We start from the raw sequence: 17,369 nt of genomic DNA on the forward strand, positions 1-17,369 counted from the left end.
CCTTACCTTGGTATATCTTCTCTCTTTCCAGGAATCACTGGGCCTGTGTTCATGGACTCCCAGGGAGAAAGGCACATGAATTACTCCATCTATGCCTTGCAGAAATCTGGAAATCGGTCCCTTTTTCTTCCATTTCTTCATTATGACAGCTGTCAGAAAGTAATCAGGTATCAGCAAGACATTTCAGCAAGTTCAGGCTATGGTATAGGAAGGCAGAGAATGGCTGGCGGTCTTGCTGGGAGGCCAGTTTGGGATCCACTCCTAAAAGCCCCCTGCAAGTAGTGTGGTGCTCTCGGAACTCATAAGGATCAACTCTGGGTCCTCAAGATGGTTTAAACTGTGGGCACGGCTTAACTGTTTTGGATTCCAGTATAGAACATAGCATTTCCTACCTGTACCTCCATAGAGGACTGGGCCTCCTCTGATGCTCCAGCCAGGACTGGTCCCTTTTGGTGGGTGGTCTTGTAAGAGGCTTGGGGCCTGGGGTGGTAGAGGATGCATAGGGAGTGGTAGGTTGATGAAGCCCAGCACTCCCAAAAGAGATTGGTCCACAGTCCGTGAAAATAGTTCATCTAGACCGCCTAACTCTGAAACAGAGAGATGTATGGACATTAGGACCCTAGGGCCATTCTGGGTCTCCAGTCCTCAGGAATCTTTGGGGAACTCTCTGCTTTTGTTCTCTTATCTACAAATCAATGATGAACCAAAAATAAAACTAAAATTTAATTCAATTTCTACTTGCCCCCTCTACCACTAACCCAATCCAGATATATATTTTTTGGAGAGGTTTTTGCTATAGGGCGCGTGTGCTCACCAGAAAGTCAGAGAGAGACAGAGAGATAGAAAGCAAAAAATTACCCCCCAGGGGCGATGGCCACAGCGCAATCCCTTCTCCTCCGTTCTCCTCTCAGGATTTTGGGCACACACGCGCCTGGCATGAGTTTAAGCCTCCAGGTCCGGGACTCAAATCGCGGTTGACTTCATGGGACTTCAGCGACATAGCCATTATGCTAACTGCTGTTCCCAACCCAATCCAGATTTGATTTTATTCCAGACTTTTAAATCCAAAAATAGACACTATATTTAAATCAAAAGATCGAGACAGCTATTCCACCTGCTAAAAGATACTGCTTTCCATTTATTTGATTACCTGAAGGCTGGATTTGAAGCATCTAGGAGAAGCAGGAAAATTGGACAGGTCAACAGAAATTTGAATTAAGAGACCGAGATCTAATTTTTGCAAATAACATGTGTGTTTCAGTTTCCTGTACTATACAGGAAGTAGAGACAATGGAAGAAAAAGAAATTGAGTGAACACTACTTTTATTTTTTTTTAAGACCCACAGAGCATTTCTCCACTTTTACTTGGCTCCATGGCTTTCTTCCTGAAGACAGATCTGGCTGTGGATTTGATAATGAACTCTGTGAAACTGGGCCTGCTTTTACAGGTAAGTATGGCTATTGGAGAAGCAGTAGGGGAAGATTATGGCAGAGGTTTTCCAAACGCGTTATGGCAGAGTTTCTCAATAGCAGCAGCACTCTTGACATTTGGGGCTGGATAATCTTTGTGTGGGGGGAACTGTTGTGTACGTTGTAGGTGTTTGGCAGAATCCCTACCATCTACACACTAGATGCATAGTTTCCAGGCATTGCCGGATATCCCCTAGGGGACAACATCCTCTACCTCCCCTGTAGAGAAGCACTGCTCCAAGGAAACCTATCTCCTGAGACTGGATTCTCAAAAACTTTATTTCTAGGGAGGTAGAAAGAGTCTGGGCAGGAGATTATAGCTCACAGTAGTTAGGGGCCTGTCCCAGAATCACAAGGATCATACCTGGAAAATAACCCTAAAGAGAGGATGTGGTAAATGTTTAATAACATTCTTCACAGGAAATATTTATACAAAGGGAGAGGTGAGTATGGTTGTCATGGGAACTGCAGGGGTATTCAGGGAAGGATTCCTGGAAGAGACAAGTCTAAGGGGATTCAGGTATCCTCCCCTGGACCACGCCCAGGCAGCCAATTCTTAGGCAGATATGAGCAACGCCTTGTCTCTGCTCCTAGGTGTGACTGCTTTGATTCTCACGATGACACTCCTGGTTTCTGTCCTGGGAGCTGGCATCATAGGTCTGATTTTAAGGATGCAGAGGGCAAAACTGCAGAGGCAAGATAAAGACACCTGGTGGCAAATCAATTATGACAACATCACTGTTCTGCCCCCAAACAAGGTGAGGCCACACACGACTCTTTTGTCCACTTTCCTACCATGGCTGATGATTCTAAAAGGGCGCTTATGAGAGAGGCTGACTCATTTATAAAGCAAGCACTTGGCAGAGTCTTGAGGCTTGAGTTCTCATTCTAGGCTTCCTATTTACTTGCTGAATATCTCTGAGAACATCATTTCATCTTCCTGAGACTCAACTTTTTAATACTTCAAAATGATCAATGGTCTCAGAAGTTCCCTTCAGGTCCGTTACTCTGTGGGTAGGAACTACACCCTGCTCAAATGTTAACTGTCTCCTAGGGAATATTTACTTATTTTCAAAACCACATTAACTCAGGGCCAGCAGGTGGCGTGGTAGTTAAGGTACTGGACTCCCACATGCCCGACCATAGTTTAAGTCGAGACCTGGTGGCTTGCTTTCTCACTTTCTCTCTCTCTCTCCCAATCATCCCCTATAGCAAATTAAAATAAATAATTCTTTATTTTGAAACACTAACTCTTTTTTAAAGAATTATTTTATTATTTTTTAAAATTTGCTATAGAGCACATGCACTCACAAGAGAGAGATAGAGAGGGCGAGAATGAGAAAGCAGGTCACCAGGTTTGGGACTCGAACCACAGTTGGCCATATGGGAGTCTAGTGCCCCAACCATCATGCCACTAACTGATTCCCACATTAACTCCTTTAGTCTGATGATGAGCACAATTAAGATTTGTTTTCTCAACAAATACTTGTTGACCATCAACTGTGCAATGTATAGGGATACCCCACTACAAAATGCCTTCAGGGGGAGGCGAATGGTGTCTGCAAGGTGAGAAAGAAGCCCTGCAGGTGGACAGACTAATGGTCTCAGCATCATGAAGGCTTCAGAGAAGAGGTGACATTTGGGAAGAGTGAGTTTGCTAGTGATGACAAGGAGAGAAATAACATGGACACAGGACATGCCAAGATGTGATGTGCTTAGGAATGGGAAGCCGGGCTGGTACCAAGTCAGGGGACTTCAGAATGCTAAGCCTAGGAAAGTTGGATTCCTTAGTAAGTCACTTCCAAATGTCCTAGGGGTTCTGAACCTTCCTCTCTCCTCAGCAGCACAAGCAGTTCTGCTCTGATCTATCTGATTCTACATTATGGTTCCAGATAAGATTTTCCTTGAAAAACAGAGCTTCTGTGCTCTGAGGATGTTCTTTAGATGTTGGGAGAAACAACTGATGCTGGAGGTATTAAACAGAGAGTAACCTGCTTAGACATTCATTTGGAAAATTACTTAGCCCAGGTCATACACTCAGGTAAGTTTCTGAGTTGGGATTTGCATCTTTGCAGTCTGGATTCAGAGCCTATCCTCAACTCCACCGTCCATGGTAGTTCAGATGCCAGGAGTAATACATGTAGCAGACAGGCACTCATACTTTGGGTCAGAGAGATCGGCTCAAGCCCTGACTCTCCCATTTACCATATGACCTTGCTGCTCAGTTTCTTTATCTATAAAACACAAGCTCCCTGACACTTGCCATGGTGCTGACAGCAGTTGTGTCCTGTTTTACAGCCATCCCAGAGAGGCACTCCTGTGTCAAGAGGCAACAGCAGCAATGCGTCTAGTGTGATTTCTGCAGACCTCAGCTCCTTTGCCAAGAGCCAGCAGTGGGAGGAGCTCTTTCACGTCCCAGTAGGGCTTTACCAGGTACTTCTGAGGGCAAGGGCTACATGAAGGTCTTAGTGTGTGTCTCTGTCCTGTTCTCTGCATGAGCAAAAGCCAAGGCAGTCTAGTGACTCCAGACAGGTACTTCTCAAACTTTAATGGGACTCTTGTATTGTTTTAAGGATTTCTTTCTTGAGAGAGAGAGAGAGAGAGAGAGAAAGAGAGAGACACCAGAGCAACAAGGTCTTCATGTGATCCACTCCTGGCCTGGATCATGGGCATATACAAGGATCCCTCAGAATGCAAACTCAGGACTTCTCCTTGTGACCTCAGTCCCACGGTGCTGCATTACCACTGCACCACTGCAGCTGGTTGGGGCTCTTGTTAAAAATGCAGATTAAGTGTCAGTAGGTCTGCAGTGGCACCTGAGATTCTGCATTTTTTAAAGTTTATTTCTTTTGTGAGAATGTGAGGGGGAGAGAGAGAGAGAGAAAGAGAGAGAGTGAGAGAGAGAGAGCACTCAACAGGTCCTTCATGCTCTGATCCACCCGAGCTAGCCTAAATCACAGACACACGTGCCTGGCGTAAATGGGGAGGCCTGGGCATATGAACCCAGAACCTTTCCCATGCAGGTCCAGTTGCATAACTGCTGCACCATCACTTGACTCCGAGAGTCTGCATTTTTTTTTTTAAATAACCAGAGGACATGTGTACTCACCAGAGAGACAGGGGTGGGGGGGGAGGGAAGAAAGCACCTCCTCCATGGAGTGTTCTCATGTCGCAATCCTTTCTTTACCATTTCTCCATCCTGTTGGGATTTTGGGCACACACACACACACACACACACACACATACAGTGTGGCTTTTTACAAAGATTTATTTAATTTTATTTATTATTAAAAATTTTAGTATTAAAATTATAAAATTTTATAAAATAAAATAAAATTTTATTTTATTTATTATTATTACTATTTTTTAACTTGCTATAGGACATGTGCAGCTTATCAGAGAGAGACAAAAAAGAGAGGGGAGCCGCCAGGTCCAGGACTCAAACCACAGTCATTCATGTGGGAGTCCAGCACCTTAACCACCATGTCACCTGCTGGCTCCAGTTCTGTGTGTTTTTTAAGCTGCTAGGGCTCGGATTCAGTCGGCCATGTGGGATCTGGCTTCCTTAAGTACTAGGCTATGGACTAGCCTGAGAGAGTCATTTCTTTTTTTCTTTTTTGGAGAGGTTTTTGCTATAGGGCGCATGTGCTCACCAGACAGGGAGAGACAGAGAGACAGAAAGCGAGAAACCACCCCCCAGCGGAGATGGCCACGCCACAATCCCTTCTCCTCCATTCTCCTCTCGGGATCTTGGGGACACACGCACACGCGCCCAGCGTGAGTTTTAAGCTACCAGGTCCGTAACGCAAACCACGGTCGACTACATGGGAGTCCAGCAACATAGCCATTACACTAACTGCTGGTCCCCCGAGAGAGTCATTTCTAACAAGCTCCCAGGTGACTCCTATGCTGGCTTTTAGATCAGACTCAACTTTGTAAACTAAAATTTTCTGTTATAATGGAAATAGGCCAGATTTGCACTGCTGAATCTGGTAGCTGCTAGTCTCATGTGACTATCTAACATGAGTGTGCCTGGGGAACTGAATTCTAAATATGATTTAATTTTAATTTATTAAAAATTTTAATAGCCCCACATGGCTATGGCTCTTTTACTGGACAGCACAGCCGATTAATGCACAGCATGGATGATTGCATGGATTCTGGTCCTTCTGCAGTGCAATCATTAGCAACTGCTAATGCCTGGGACATCATTCCCACCTGTCCTTTCCCACCCTCCCCTCCATGCCCCAGGCCATTATACCAGCCTGTGCTTAGCAATCTTTTGGAAATTCAAGTCCCCTGGGAAAAAATTATGAAAGGGAAAGAAGTCTATATTTATTCTTTAAAATAGAGGTCCTGGAGAGTAGGGCAGAAAACTTCAAGCAATCCGTTGCTCTAAATTGGGGTTAGGAAAGACTAGGCCCAGTTCATTTACTAGGCTACTGAACTTATTATATTTTTCTAAATATTTACATACTGGAGTTTTCAAACTACATAAACCTCTTGAGGCCACCATTTGTGCAAAACTGCCCATTTGGAGAAGGGAACCAGCAATCCATAGCATATCACTATCTGATTAACCTTCCTAAAATGTGCCTGAACCCAGATTGATATTACTTTATTTTTTAAAAAAACAAATATTTCTTTCTTTAGAAAGAGAGAGAGAGTGAAAGAGAAGGAGCAAGACCCCAGTGGGGTCTTCACACTTGTGATCCACCAGCAACGTCAGCCAGTTAGGATCATTAGGCATGGGCGTGCATGCCCGGTGTGTACAGGGTAGGAACCTGGGACTGTCCCATGTAACTTCAGCATCACAGAATGTTGCATTACGGCTGGGCCAAGATTGGTGTTACTTTTGACCTCGTTTTACAGATGAGGAAATGGAGACTTGGAGAAGTTAATCCCTAAAAGGTTGCTTACATAGTGAGTAGTAAAACTGGGCTTTGAAGCAGGCATGTGACTCCAGACTTACACTTAGGACCTCAATTCATGATTTCCTCTGAATGATAATGGGACGTTATTGTATAACAGAAAGAGTATGGTCTCAGAATCAGATGTTCAAATCCTGCCTGAACTACCTACAAATGTGCAGTCTTGGACAAGTTACCTAACCTCAGTGATTTCACCTGGAAAAGGACTAGTCATATGTATCTTGCAGGGCTCTGACCGCAGTTACGTGAGTTCATATATGTTAAGCATCTGGCTCAGTGCCTGGACACAGCACCGTGATTCCAAAGGGGTTGATCTGGGCGCCAAGGAGCTTGATGATCTCTGTCATAGGTGGATTTCATGCCAGTCTTTCTGCTCCCCTCCCTAGCCCTTTCTGAGTAGAGCTTTTTCTGGGTCACCTGAGTTAAGAGTATTCCTCTCTATCTCTGGTTCCAGGGAAACCATGTGGCCATCCGTTATGTTGGAGACCAAGCAGAAGCCTGGGTTAGGAGGCCCACTGTGCTGCAGGAAATCCGGCTGGTGAGACCCCACCCTGAAGGAGCGGGGAAAGCAGTGCTGCACGCTGCCCCATGTCATTTGCCAGCTCTGTGTTCCCAGCCTTAAGGAGTAGCCTCCACCCAAAAGAAGCAATGGTGGGAGGTTGTTTTCCTTAACTTGATCCACCATCCCTAACCCCAACAGTCCAGGCTTTAGACTTCAGACCCCTTGGCCTGGCCCAGGTACCTGAAGCTTATCTCTGCTTTTTCCTTTAATTCTTCCTGACCTTAATTCTGGTCTTTCATCCTCTGTGTCTGTGATGGCTGCTTACCTGCCTTGAACCTGGTCCTTGGAGGGAGTTAGGTTCCTGGGTCTGACTTCCTTCCATATCTCTGACCTCTTGTGGTCCATACACTGGCATAGATAGCAATAAAGAAACCAGCAGGGCTGGTTCTATTTCCTGGGGTGTATTTAATTAATCCCAAAGCTAAGGTTAGACTTTGATCATTCTTCTGGTTTATTTGCTGGAGAGAGACTTCCTGGGTTTACCTTCCAGTTCTGTAAGTTGTATAATCTTTGACAAATGACTTTAGCTGTTGTGCCATCAGCTCCCTCATCTGTAAAATGTGAGCAGTAATAGTTCTTATCTTACAAGTGCTTTGTGAGAATGAACCGGAAGGATGTAAAGCTCATAGCACAGTCACTGGCACAGAGATACCCTCTCTACCTGAGTTGTTATTGCCATATGATTTCCAGATGTGTGAATTACGGCATGAAAACGTTGTTCCCTTCTTTGGCATTTGCCCAGAACCACCTAACATCTGCATTGTCACCCAGTATTGCAAAAAAGGAAGCCTTAAGGTAAGCAAAATAGTAGATCTTACCTCAGCTTTGATTAGCTACAGCTAATAAAGAACCTTATCAATGCTTTTCTCCTGTTCCTCATGAAGTTTCTCTCTGGTCTAATTGTAAGACCTGAGTTATCATATTAGGCTGCCTGCTAAGGATCAAGTTGCCAAGTGTCTGGTTTCCTTTAACCTGGGTAAAAACTGAGCTTGAGTTCTTTTCCTGAGATGTTATGGCTACTCCTGTGTTGTTTCTGGGCCCATCCTACCCATGTTATATGGCCATTGGAGTTATGTCATGAAGAAGGAAGTGTTTGCAGAACTCAAGATTGTCCTTTTTCAATATTAAAAAAGTCTGGTTATGGTATCCTGGGCAGATTTCCAGTTAATTAACCCCACTTTGTATTAGTTCTGACCAATACTGATCAAATATATTCGAGTAAAATCTGTTCAATGTATGAAACTCACTATGCTTCAGGTTGAGTCACTGATATTATTTTTAATAACTATTTTTTAGGACATCTTGAGAAACTCAGAGCATGAAATAGATTGGATATTCAAACTCTCATTTGCATATGACATTGTCAATGTAAGTATAATGTAAAGTTATACTAAATACCATAGTGTTTTTGTGTTGTTTTATGTCTCGAATTAAATTGAACTATAATCTTTCCTGAAAATTTTGGTTCTCTTCAGACCTTCTCTTCAAACAAAGTTTGATTCCAGCTCTAAATTCTACTATTTCAGTCAAGTTTTCCATTCTTTTCTCCTTCCCGATTGCAAGTAAATACAGAGAGAGGAAAGTATTTTACACTAACATTGAAATGGATGCTAGGCTTACCCAATCAGAAATGAGCAGGACACTTCCATCTGAAGGCAGAACTTTATTCCAAAGAGAACCTAATAATTAGACAATGACTTGAGCTAGGGCAGGGGATTTCAAATACTTCTTCCTTCTCTCTAGTTTCTGATTTCATTCCTCAGAAAGTGGGGATCAGTGCCATAGCCACTACGCTGCTGACCCAAGAGGTAGGTTAGTGATGCGGACCTGAGAAGGTCTATAAGCAGGCCAAATCTCCACTTTGGGCACATGGGCTGTGGAGGCTGCAAAAAAGGGAAGAAGAAGAAGAGTAGCGATAATATATATAGTACCTACTTCTGGTCAGGCACTTTCTAGTACTTTGTATATGTTAACTCATTTAATCTCACAACAAAACATAAGGTAGATATTATTGCTCCTATTTTGCAGATGAGAAAATGAAGCACAGGAAGTTCATTTAACTTGCCCCAAATCTTACAGTAACTACAGAGTGAAGTTAGATTTTTAAATCTAGGCACTTTTTTTTTTTTTGAGAGGTTTTTGCTATAGGGCGGGTGCGCTCGCCAGACAGACAGAGAGAGATAGAGACACAGAAAGCAAGAAATCACCCCCCAGGAGGGATGGCCATGCTGCAATCCCTTCTCTTCCATTCTCCTCTCAGGATCTTGGGCATGCATGCACATGTGCTCGGAGTGAGTTTAAGCTACCAGATCTGGGACTCGAACCACGGTTGACTACATGGGAGTCCAGCGACATAGCCATTATGTTAACTGCTGGTCCCAAATCTAGGCACTTTTGAGTGTTGCACACCACAGCCCCCACACCCCCCCCTCGTTTTTATTTTTTCTAAGAGATTTTTGCTACAGGGCATGTGTGATCTCAAGAGAGACAAAGAGACAGGGAGAAATCACCCCTGAGGGGCCTGGCCATGCTGCAATCCCTTCTTTTCCACTCTTCTCCTGGGGTTTTGGTCATGTATGCACATATGCCCATGCCCACCATGAGTTTTAAGCCACCAGGTCCAGGACTCGAACTATGTTCAATTATGTGGGAGTCCAACAACATAGCCATTATACCATTTGCTGGTCTCCCCAAACTATAGATTACTATTTGTATTTTGCAACAGGGAGAAGTAAATCTCATGTCTACAAGCCCAATACGGACTGACAGGGGAAATTTGATGAAAAGTAGAGGCCTATTTCTACCTGTCACTGTGAAGGCATGTGGGCGGTGGTGGGGAGGGGAGGTTGAAAAATGGCAGCTAGATCTGAAAGTCCAAGATGACTCATTGCCTCAAAGGGCCATCACCTAGGGATGCAGCTGGCAATAAGAGATGGAGGTGGAAGAAATGGAGCTGACCAGTTAAGCTGTAGAGTGGCCATTTTAGTGTAAAACAGCATCCAAAGACTGTTCTGTTTAACCTGGGCTTAATCCAGCTGTTACTTATAAAGCTTGCTACATATCCCTTCACTGTCAGGAGGGACCATGAATAAGGAATGCATTCTGGTAAAGAATTCCCTCAGCCTGACATATAGGCAGAAGGGCAAGAGCTGGTCATCAACTATCAGTCAACAGTCCAGCCAATAGTCGATATGCCCATCCGTCAACCAACTGATCCCTGTTGGGAAGAAGAGCCTGCCTGGGTGTTGTGAGCTGGAAAGGTGAACCATAAACTCTGCTCTCCTGGAGTGTTGGGGTAATGATTCACTGAGTGACTTTGCCAGGTCATTACCTCTCTCTGGATTTGACTTTTATGTAGAGATAATGAAGGATCTTGGCTTGATTGACATAGAACGGCTTTCCTTTCTCAGGGATTTTATTGCTCACCTTTAAGGAGCCAAGTTTTATGGCTTTGTGAGATTGATTTCCTAGGATTTTGTATGAAGCCAGCATATTGTTACCAAGCCAGATAGACTGACAGAGCATCTCTATAGTTGAGTATCCATGAACGACACTGAGCCACTACTATTAGTACTTCATTAAAATTTTATTTATCACACTTTCTTTCTCTCTGTCTCTCTGGTGGGTGCAGATGCTCTGTAGCAAAAATATCTCTAAAAGGAAAAAAAAATATTGATCATCTGTTAAGGGTTTATCCTACTCTAGGCCCTTTTGTAGGAAGTTAAAAAACGTGCTTTCAGCTTTGAATGGTTTAAAATCTAACTAGAAAAAAAAAGTGTAGGGACCAGCAGTTAATGCAATGCCTATGTCACAGGACTCCCATGTTGTCGACCGCAGTTCGAGTACCGGTGGCTTAAACTCACGCCGGGCACGTGTGTGTGCGTGCCCAAGATTCCGAGAGGAGAATAGAGGAGAAGGGATTGCGGCATGGCCATCCTCCCTGGGGGTGAGTTCGCACTTTCTGTCTCTCTGTCTCTCTTTGTCTTTCTGGCAAGCGCATGCACTCTATAGCGAAAACCTCTCCAAAAAAAGGAAAGAAAAAAAGTGTAAAGATATACATACCTAATTATTTATTTATTGTTTACATTCAATTACTGTGTAACATTATAGTATGCCAAATGAATTTTCCCATCATATACTGCATATCTATCCAGATAAAATTATTTAAGTGACAGTGGATGACTGTAAAGTGGGAGGATCTGACAAGGAACCCTTTCCTACTCTGGAATTTTCTCCCCTTCCTTTCCTCACTTTTCTCTTCCCTTCCTACCAAGCCCAGACAAGTACTCTAGAGTCCAATTTCCTGTCTCCTGCTCCAATCAAAACTACTGACATCATTTATACTGGATGTGAAGAGCAATCTAGTAAATAAGTTCTCACCAACGTATAAATAACTAATGTGGCTTTTTTCAGTGTAGGAACTTGACTTTCAAGAGGCATTAACTCAAATGTTTCTTTGGAGAAATACTGAGGCAGGGCACAATGGCACTTTGAAGGGGAAAGTCTCTCTAGTATTCAATACTTACTCTAGTTCACCCCATGCCAGAAGAATGGAGGAAGCTTGGCATCTTACTTTGGAAGGATCAATGCCTCCTGAAATGGAGTGTGCACATTATGGAATCATGTAAGGAAGTGACTGATGGATGACACAACAGGGTAGATAAAGTCACATGTAGGTCCTTCAAGTCCAATTACTTTGCTAACATTGTTTGAAAGGGGACTGAGAGTAACAGAAATGTATCTGTCCTCTTAGAGCTTTGCCATGGGTTTGGGCACTGGAGTGTGCTCAGTGGGTCAGATTGTGCTTTTGGTTGTCACATACCAGTCATAAGTACAAGTCTTCTCCCTATGACTATTTGATCAGAACCTCCTCTGAGCAAGTATCAGGAAGATTTGGAGATGTTACAGACTTTTCAAGTGAAAAAAGGATATGTAAATTAAGCACCAAGGACCAGCAGATGGTGTAATGGTTATGTCACTGGACTCCCATGTAATCGACTGCAGTTCAAGACCCATACTTGGTGGCTTAAAACTCATGCTGGGCACATGTATGTGCCCAAAATCCCAAGAGGAGGATGGAGGGGAAGGGATTGTGGTGTGGCCATGCCCTCTGGGGGTGATTTCTCTCTTTCTGTCTCTCTGTCTCTTTAGCGAGCACACGTGCCCTATAGCAAAAATCTTTCTTAAAAAAAAAAAAAAGAGTAAAATAAATTGAGCACCTAGTTTGGGTCAGACCCACTTCTATGCATGAAAGGCACAGAGTAATAAGTAAGGCTCATTGTCCTGTGCCCAAGGAGCTCAACTCAATGGCACAAGCATGGGAAAGAGATTTGGAGTGTGTACTCTTCATGACTTAGGGATAAGCCTTCATTTCTAAGTAAGAAAAGGCTTGATGGATTAAGAAAATGAAGGGAAGTTTGGCATAAAAGTTATCTTGGGGGTTTTAATCCTGATTCTGCTACATACTGGCCAGGTGACATTAACCACCCTGTCTTTGTTTTCTCATGTATAAAATAAAGATAATAATATCTATCTCAAAGGATTGGTATGAGAATTAACAGATGTAAGGTATTTAGTACCATGCTTACCCCAAAACATGTGACCAATAACTGGTCACAGTCTGAGCTTGCTACATATATGTTTACCATCAGAAAGGACTGAGACAATGACCAGGGAGTGAGTTCTGGTGAGGAAGCCCCTCAGTCTGACAGGCACCCAATCAGGCTCTTCTCCCACCACAAGAGTATGTTGACTGATAGATGGGGATGCTCACTGATGGTTGGACTGCTGACTGACTGTTGATGACTAGTCCTTGCCCTGCTGCCCACATGTCAGGCTCAGGGACTTCCTTACCAGAACTCACTCCCTGCTTTTTGTCTTGGTCTCTCCTGATGGTAAAGAGATATGCCCCAGACTTAGAACAGCTGGTTTTAGCTCAGGTTGAGAAAAACAGGCTATGGATGCCGATCCATTCTGACAGGGCCACTCCACAGCTACACTGCTCAATTCCACACCTTCCCCCCACCTCATCACCAGCCACATCCCAGTGACTGGAAGTGTAGCTAGTCCAAATCAAGATGAGGAAGGACATTTAGAAGAAAAATTCGGAGGCAAAACATTAATGGGACAAAGAAATGTGGTATTATCTGTTGAAGATATTTTATAGTTTAATCAACTGGACTAGGGAGAAATGTTCACATGTTGAAATACTCACTTTGTAAGCTAAAAAATGTGATTGAATGTATAAAAAAAGTGAAATAAAAAAAGAAAAGACAATAGTTGTCAATAAGGTCTGGTGATATAGCTAAAAAAAAAAAAGATGTGCTATAAGCATAAAATTCCCCCCAGATTTTTAAGACAGTACAAAACTTTAAAAAGAACATAAAATAATTTATTATATTCATGTCAGTTATATGCTGAATTGATCATATTTTTGAATACATTGGTTAAGCAAATATACTACTAAAATTCATTTCACCTGTTTAGTTTTTTTTAAAACATGGCTACTAATAAATTAAAAACTGCACATGTAACTTATGTTATGTTCCTATTGGATAGTAATCTTATTAATTAACAATGAAATATTAATTTATTTTAATGTAAATATTAGAAATATTAATATTTACTCTATTTTCAAGAGGAAAACAATTAGGTTTACGGAGGCAAAGTTGCTTCCCAACTGGTGGGAGGCAGATTGGGATTTGAGATAGGTTATCACCAAAGGGTGTGCTCTTTCTTTCATGCTATACTTTCCCCTGGTGTTCTAGAGAGTGCAGATATGAGATCTAGAAACAGGAATCCTGTGGACCACCCAGGAATTTTCAATAGGGCATGAAATGTAGCTAGTAGACAGGTGATTGAAATGCCGAAAGTGTATGAAATTTAGCATATAAATCATGAATCCTCTCATAGTTCTATTTTTTCCTCTGGCAGTACACATGAAAATCAAGTTTTGCTCAATATAGAAAATGAAAATGAAGACACACATACTATCTCTTGGCAAGGACTGCACATCAGGGTTCCAAGGGACCCTGTGCACATGTGGTTCTCCCTCTCCGAATAAGCTCTTTTGTATGTAACATAGAATGTAAGACATCTTGTGCTGAGTGAGCTGGCATCAACAAGGGCAGAAGGAAAGTAGCAAAAGCTCGTGTGTCAGAGACAGTTTTGCTGAATGGAGAGGTCTCCCTGAAGTCAGAGAGCTGTGGATTGGACACAGGTCTCACCACATGACAGGTTTAGACTTCATCTTTGGAGCCTCATTGAGAAATCCCAAAGGCAGCCCCAGCCAGACCCCCCGATCAGGTTCAGTGGGTAGCAAATCCAGAATGCGATTCAACTTTACGATCTCAAAAACAAACAAGCCTTATTAATCAAGGGACATGGTCTCCTGATTTTTGGAGAGTTACGTAAGGTGGAGTGGGTGGCATAGCCAGTTTTCTGGATGTTTCCTTATTGGTTTCTTGTATTAGCCTCTATTTCTCATGCAGTATTGGCCTTGGGACTATGACTAAGTGAGACAATGACTCAGTCTGTCAGTATTGCTGGAGGAAGAGGCAAGTCCTTAAGCTGGTGCTGAAGAGGCCAAGGACCCTGTCCCTGGTTGCCAAAGACCATTCTAGACTCCCTCCTCAGAGTCCTCCTTGCTGAGACATCAGGGGCCAGTGCCTCCATGTAGCCACATCCACCCATGACATCACTCTTCCTTCACAGCTGGACTTAAGATTCTCTGGAACCTGGCTGTGTATCGGTGTTAGAGGTGTAAGTGTGCTTTGACCCAACCCCTTCCTCCCTCTCGGTTCCTTACCCTCCTCCACAATCACCCAGAGCACAGGAAAAAGTAAATCTAGTGGTTTCTAAGAAGCTGGACTTTGAAGGCCATTCAACCTGGGTTTATATCCCAGTTATATCCCCAACTTCTTAGGAATAATTTAAAATCTTGATTTCTCCCATTGTGAAACAGAGAATTAATTTTAATATTTATTAACTGTCTTGGGAACCAGCAGTTAGCGTAATGGCTATGTCACTGGACTCCCACGTAGTCGACCGCGGTTCACGTCCCGGACCTGGTGGCTTAAAACTCACACCGGGTGCGTGTGCGTGCGTGCCCAAGATCCTGAGGGGAGAATGGTGGAGAAGGGATTGCAGCGTGACCATCCCCTCTGGGGGGGGTGATTTTTCGCTTTCTGTCTCTATGTTTCTCTCTGTCTGGCGAGCACGCGCGCCCTATAGCGAAAACCTCTCAAAAAAAAATTAATTGTCTCAGAAAAAGACTAAATGTGATAATATGTATATAGTACCTTGCCCTATGCAAAACAAGTACTCAAAAAAGGTTTATTATTATCTCTGTTTATCACAAATTCCTATCACTGTGGATTTTAATGACACCCAGTGATCAAAAAAAAGTATTCAATCCTTTCTCACTCTCTCTGTCTTAGGCCACTTTCACCAGCCTAAGGGCAGTTGGTCAAGGATACAGACTGAGAATCAGACTGCAGAATTTCCAGTCCAGCTTCATCACTAGCCAGCTCTATGACCATGGGGAGGTTATTTTCTTTCTCCAGTTTCTCACCTGTGAAATAGAATTGATGATAATACCTATCTCTATAGGATCACTAGGAGAATTACATAAATTAGTTTAAGTAAGGGACTTAAGTTGGTGCTCAGAATAAGATTAGCATGATAAACTTTTTAAAAAATCGAACGAGATCCTTGGGAGTGACACTGTTATTTTTCACTCTTGCTTTGAAACCTCTTGGGTGAGGCAGGAGGGAGATGCTCCAGCCTCTCCAGGATAATGTTGATAAAGTGGCTCTATGATGGCCATCTACCTGGGAAACTCGGAGGCTGTTAGTTTCTTACTATCTCTCAAACAAAATATTCTGAAAACAGATGATTCAGAGACTCCTATTAAAGTTATATAAAGCATTTACACCAAATATCTAAAAATCCAAGAAACTGAAAATATTGAATAAATATTATTTAAATACCTTTTCAGTGAAGACATCAAGGCAAGTAAAGGAAACTAACCAACACTTGGGCCCCCATCTCCCTGCACTGCCATAGTTGGCTTCTAAAGTGCAGTTGGCCCTTTTCCCTTAATCCTCATTCCATCATTTCTGGATCTGCCCTGAGAAATTTCAGAGAAACGCAAAGAGCTGTTTCTTGTATTATGTTTCAAATATGATGGTTCTCATTTCCCAAAACAATCTATGCTTCTACATGTTATTATCAAATGGTTACTTCCCTCTTTAACGCCAAACCCTTCTTCAAGTCCCATCCTCCCCATGGAAAAGCTCAACCTTCTTGTTAAATGAGAATCATCACTGCCTTATGACTCACCTCCTTTAGAAAGTGTTTCCGGGTTAAGTGCTTTCTCCCATTCTCATCACTCTCCTGTTTTCATATCTTTAGCACTCAGGCTTCACTTGCATAGTTTGGAATCTGTAGCTACTATAGGTACTTGTGTTGGGGCCCAGGCATTTGTGTGTGTGTATATGTGTGTGTGTATATGTGTGTGTGTGTGTGTCTGCATGTGTGTGTCTGTGTGTGTGTGTGTTTAAAGCTTTCCAGCTTCCCAGGTAACTCCGATGCACAGCCAAAGTTAGGGACAGTTGACTAGAACAAGGCTTCTCAGACTATGATGTGCATACCAGTTACATGGGACTCTTATTAAATTGCAGAGCCTGATGCAGTAGATTAGGGTAGGGCCTGAGAGCTGTAGTTCTGCCAGGCTCCCAGGTGAGGTTAATACTGCTAGTCTCCCGGCCATCTTTCAAGTAGTAGGCATCTAGCCCAATGCCTTCACAGATGGGAAGATTGAGACCCAGTAAGGTGAAGTGGCTTGCTTAAGAAGACTAAGTGGTAAAGTCTAGGTTTGAACACATGTCTTCTGACTCCAGTGTTTTATCTTCCTTCCTCATACATAACAGTAATAATAAATTTTTAGCGTTCCTCATTTTATTGCCTCAAGACACTTAAGTATATAAATGGTATATGATTTATTATATGTACATAATAAAATAACCTTTTTTTAAAAAGTTTTGCTATAGGGTATGTGCTCACTAGAGAGAGACAGAGAGAAAGGAAAAGTAAGAAATCACATCCCCAGAGGGGTTGGCTACTCTGCAGTCCCTTCTACTCCATTCCTTTGGAATTTTGGGCATGCACGCACATAGGCTCAGCGTGTTTTTCAAGCCCTCTGGGTCCAGGACTTGAACTGGGCAGTTAACCATGTGGGAACCACCTGCCTCAACCACCATGCCACTTGACTGGCCTTAAATAGTCTTAATGATAGTGTTTCTATTGATATTCTTTATCATATTAATGTATTTAATAATACAATTTTCTCATATAAATAATTTATTTTAAATATTTACTTTTTATAATATACCATAACCAGTATC

The 17,369-nt window shown here is 42.8% G+C and overlaps 1 protein-coding gene across 1 annotated transcript in view; it reads left to right on the forward strand.

Moving 5' to 3' along the window:
* Positions 1-17,369, forward strand: part of LOC102478622 (guanylate cyclase 2G) — a 52,008-nt gene that overhangs the window by 12,695 nt on the left and 21,944 nt on the right. Inside the window, exons 6-12 of the mRNA XM_027773949.1 lie at positions 32-167; positions 1,339-1,452; positions 2,042-2,228; positions 3,769-3,903; positions 6,856-6,939; positions 7,654-7,758; positions 8,260-8,331. Of these exons, the coding sequence (XP_027629750.1) occupies positions 32-167; positions 1,339-1,452; positions 2,042-2,228; positions 3,769-3,903; positions 6,856-6,939; positions 7,654-7,758; positions 8,260-8,331 (833 nt within the window). The remainder of the gene's footprint in view (positions 1-31; positions 168-1,338; positions 1,453-2,041; positions 2,229-3,768; positions 3,904-6,855; positions 6,940-7,653; positions 7,759-8,259; positions 8,332-17,369) is intronic.

Source organism: Tupaia chinensis, unplaced genomic scaffold, assembly GCF_000334495.1.
Source record: "Tupaia chinensis unplaced genomic scaffold, TupChi_1.0 Scaffold000392_1, whole genome shotgun sequence".
NCBI classification, from domain to species: domain Eukaryota; kingdom Metazoa; phylum Chordata; class Mammalia; order Scandentia; family Tupaiidae; genus Tupaia; species Tupaia belangeri.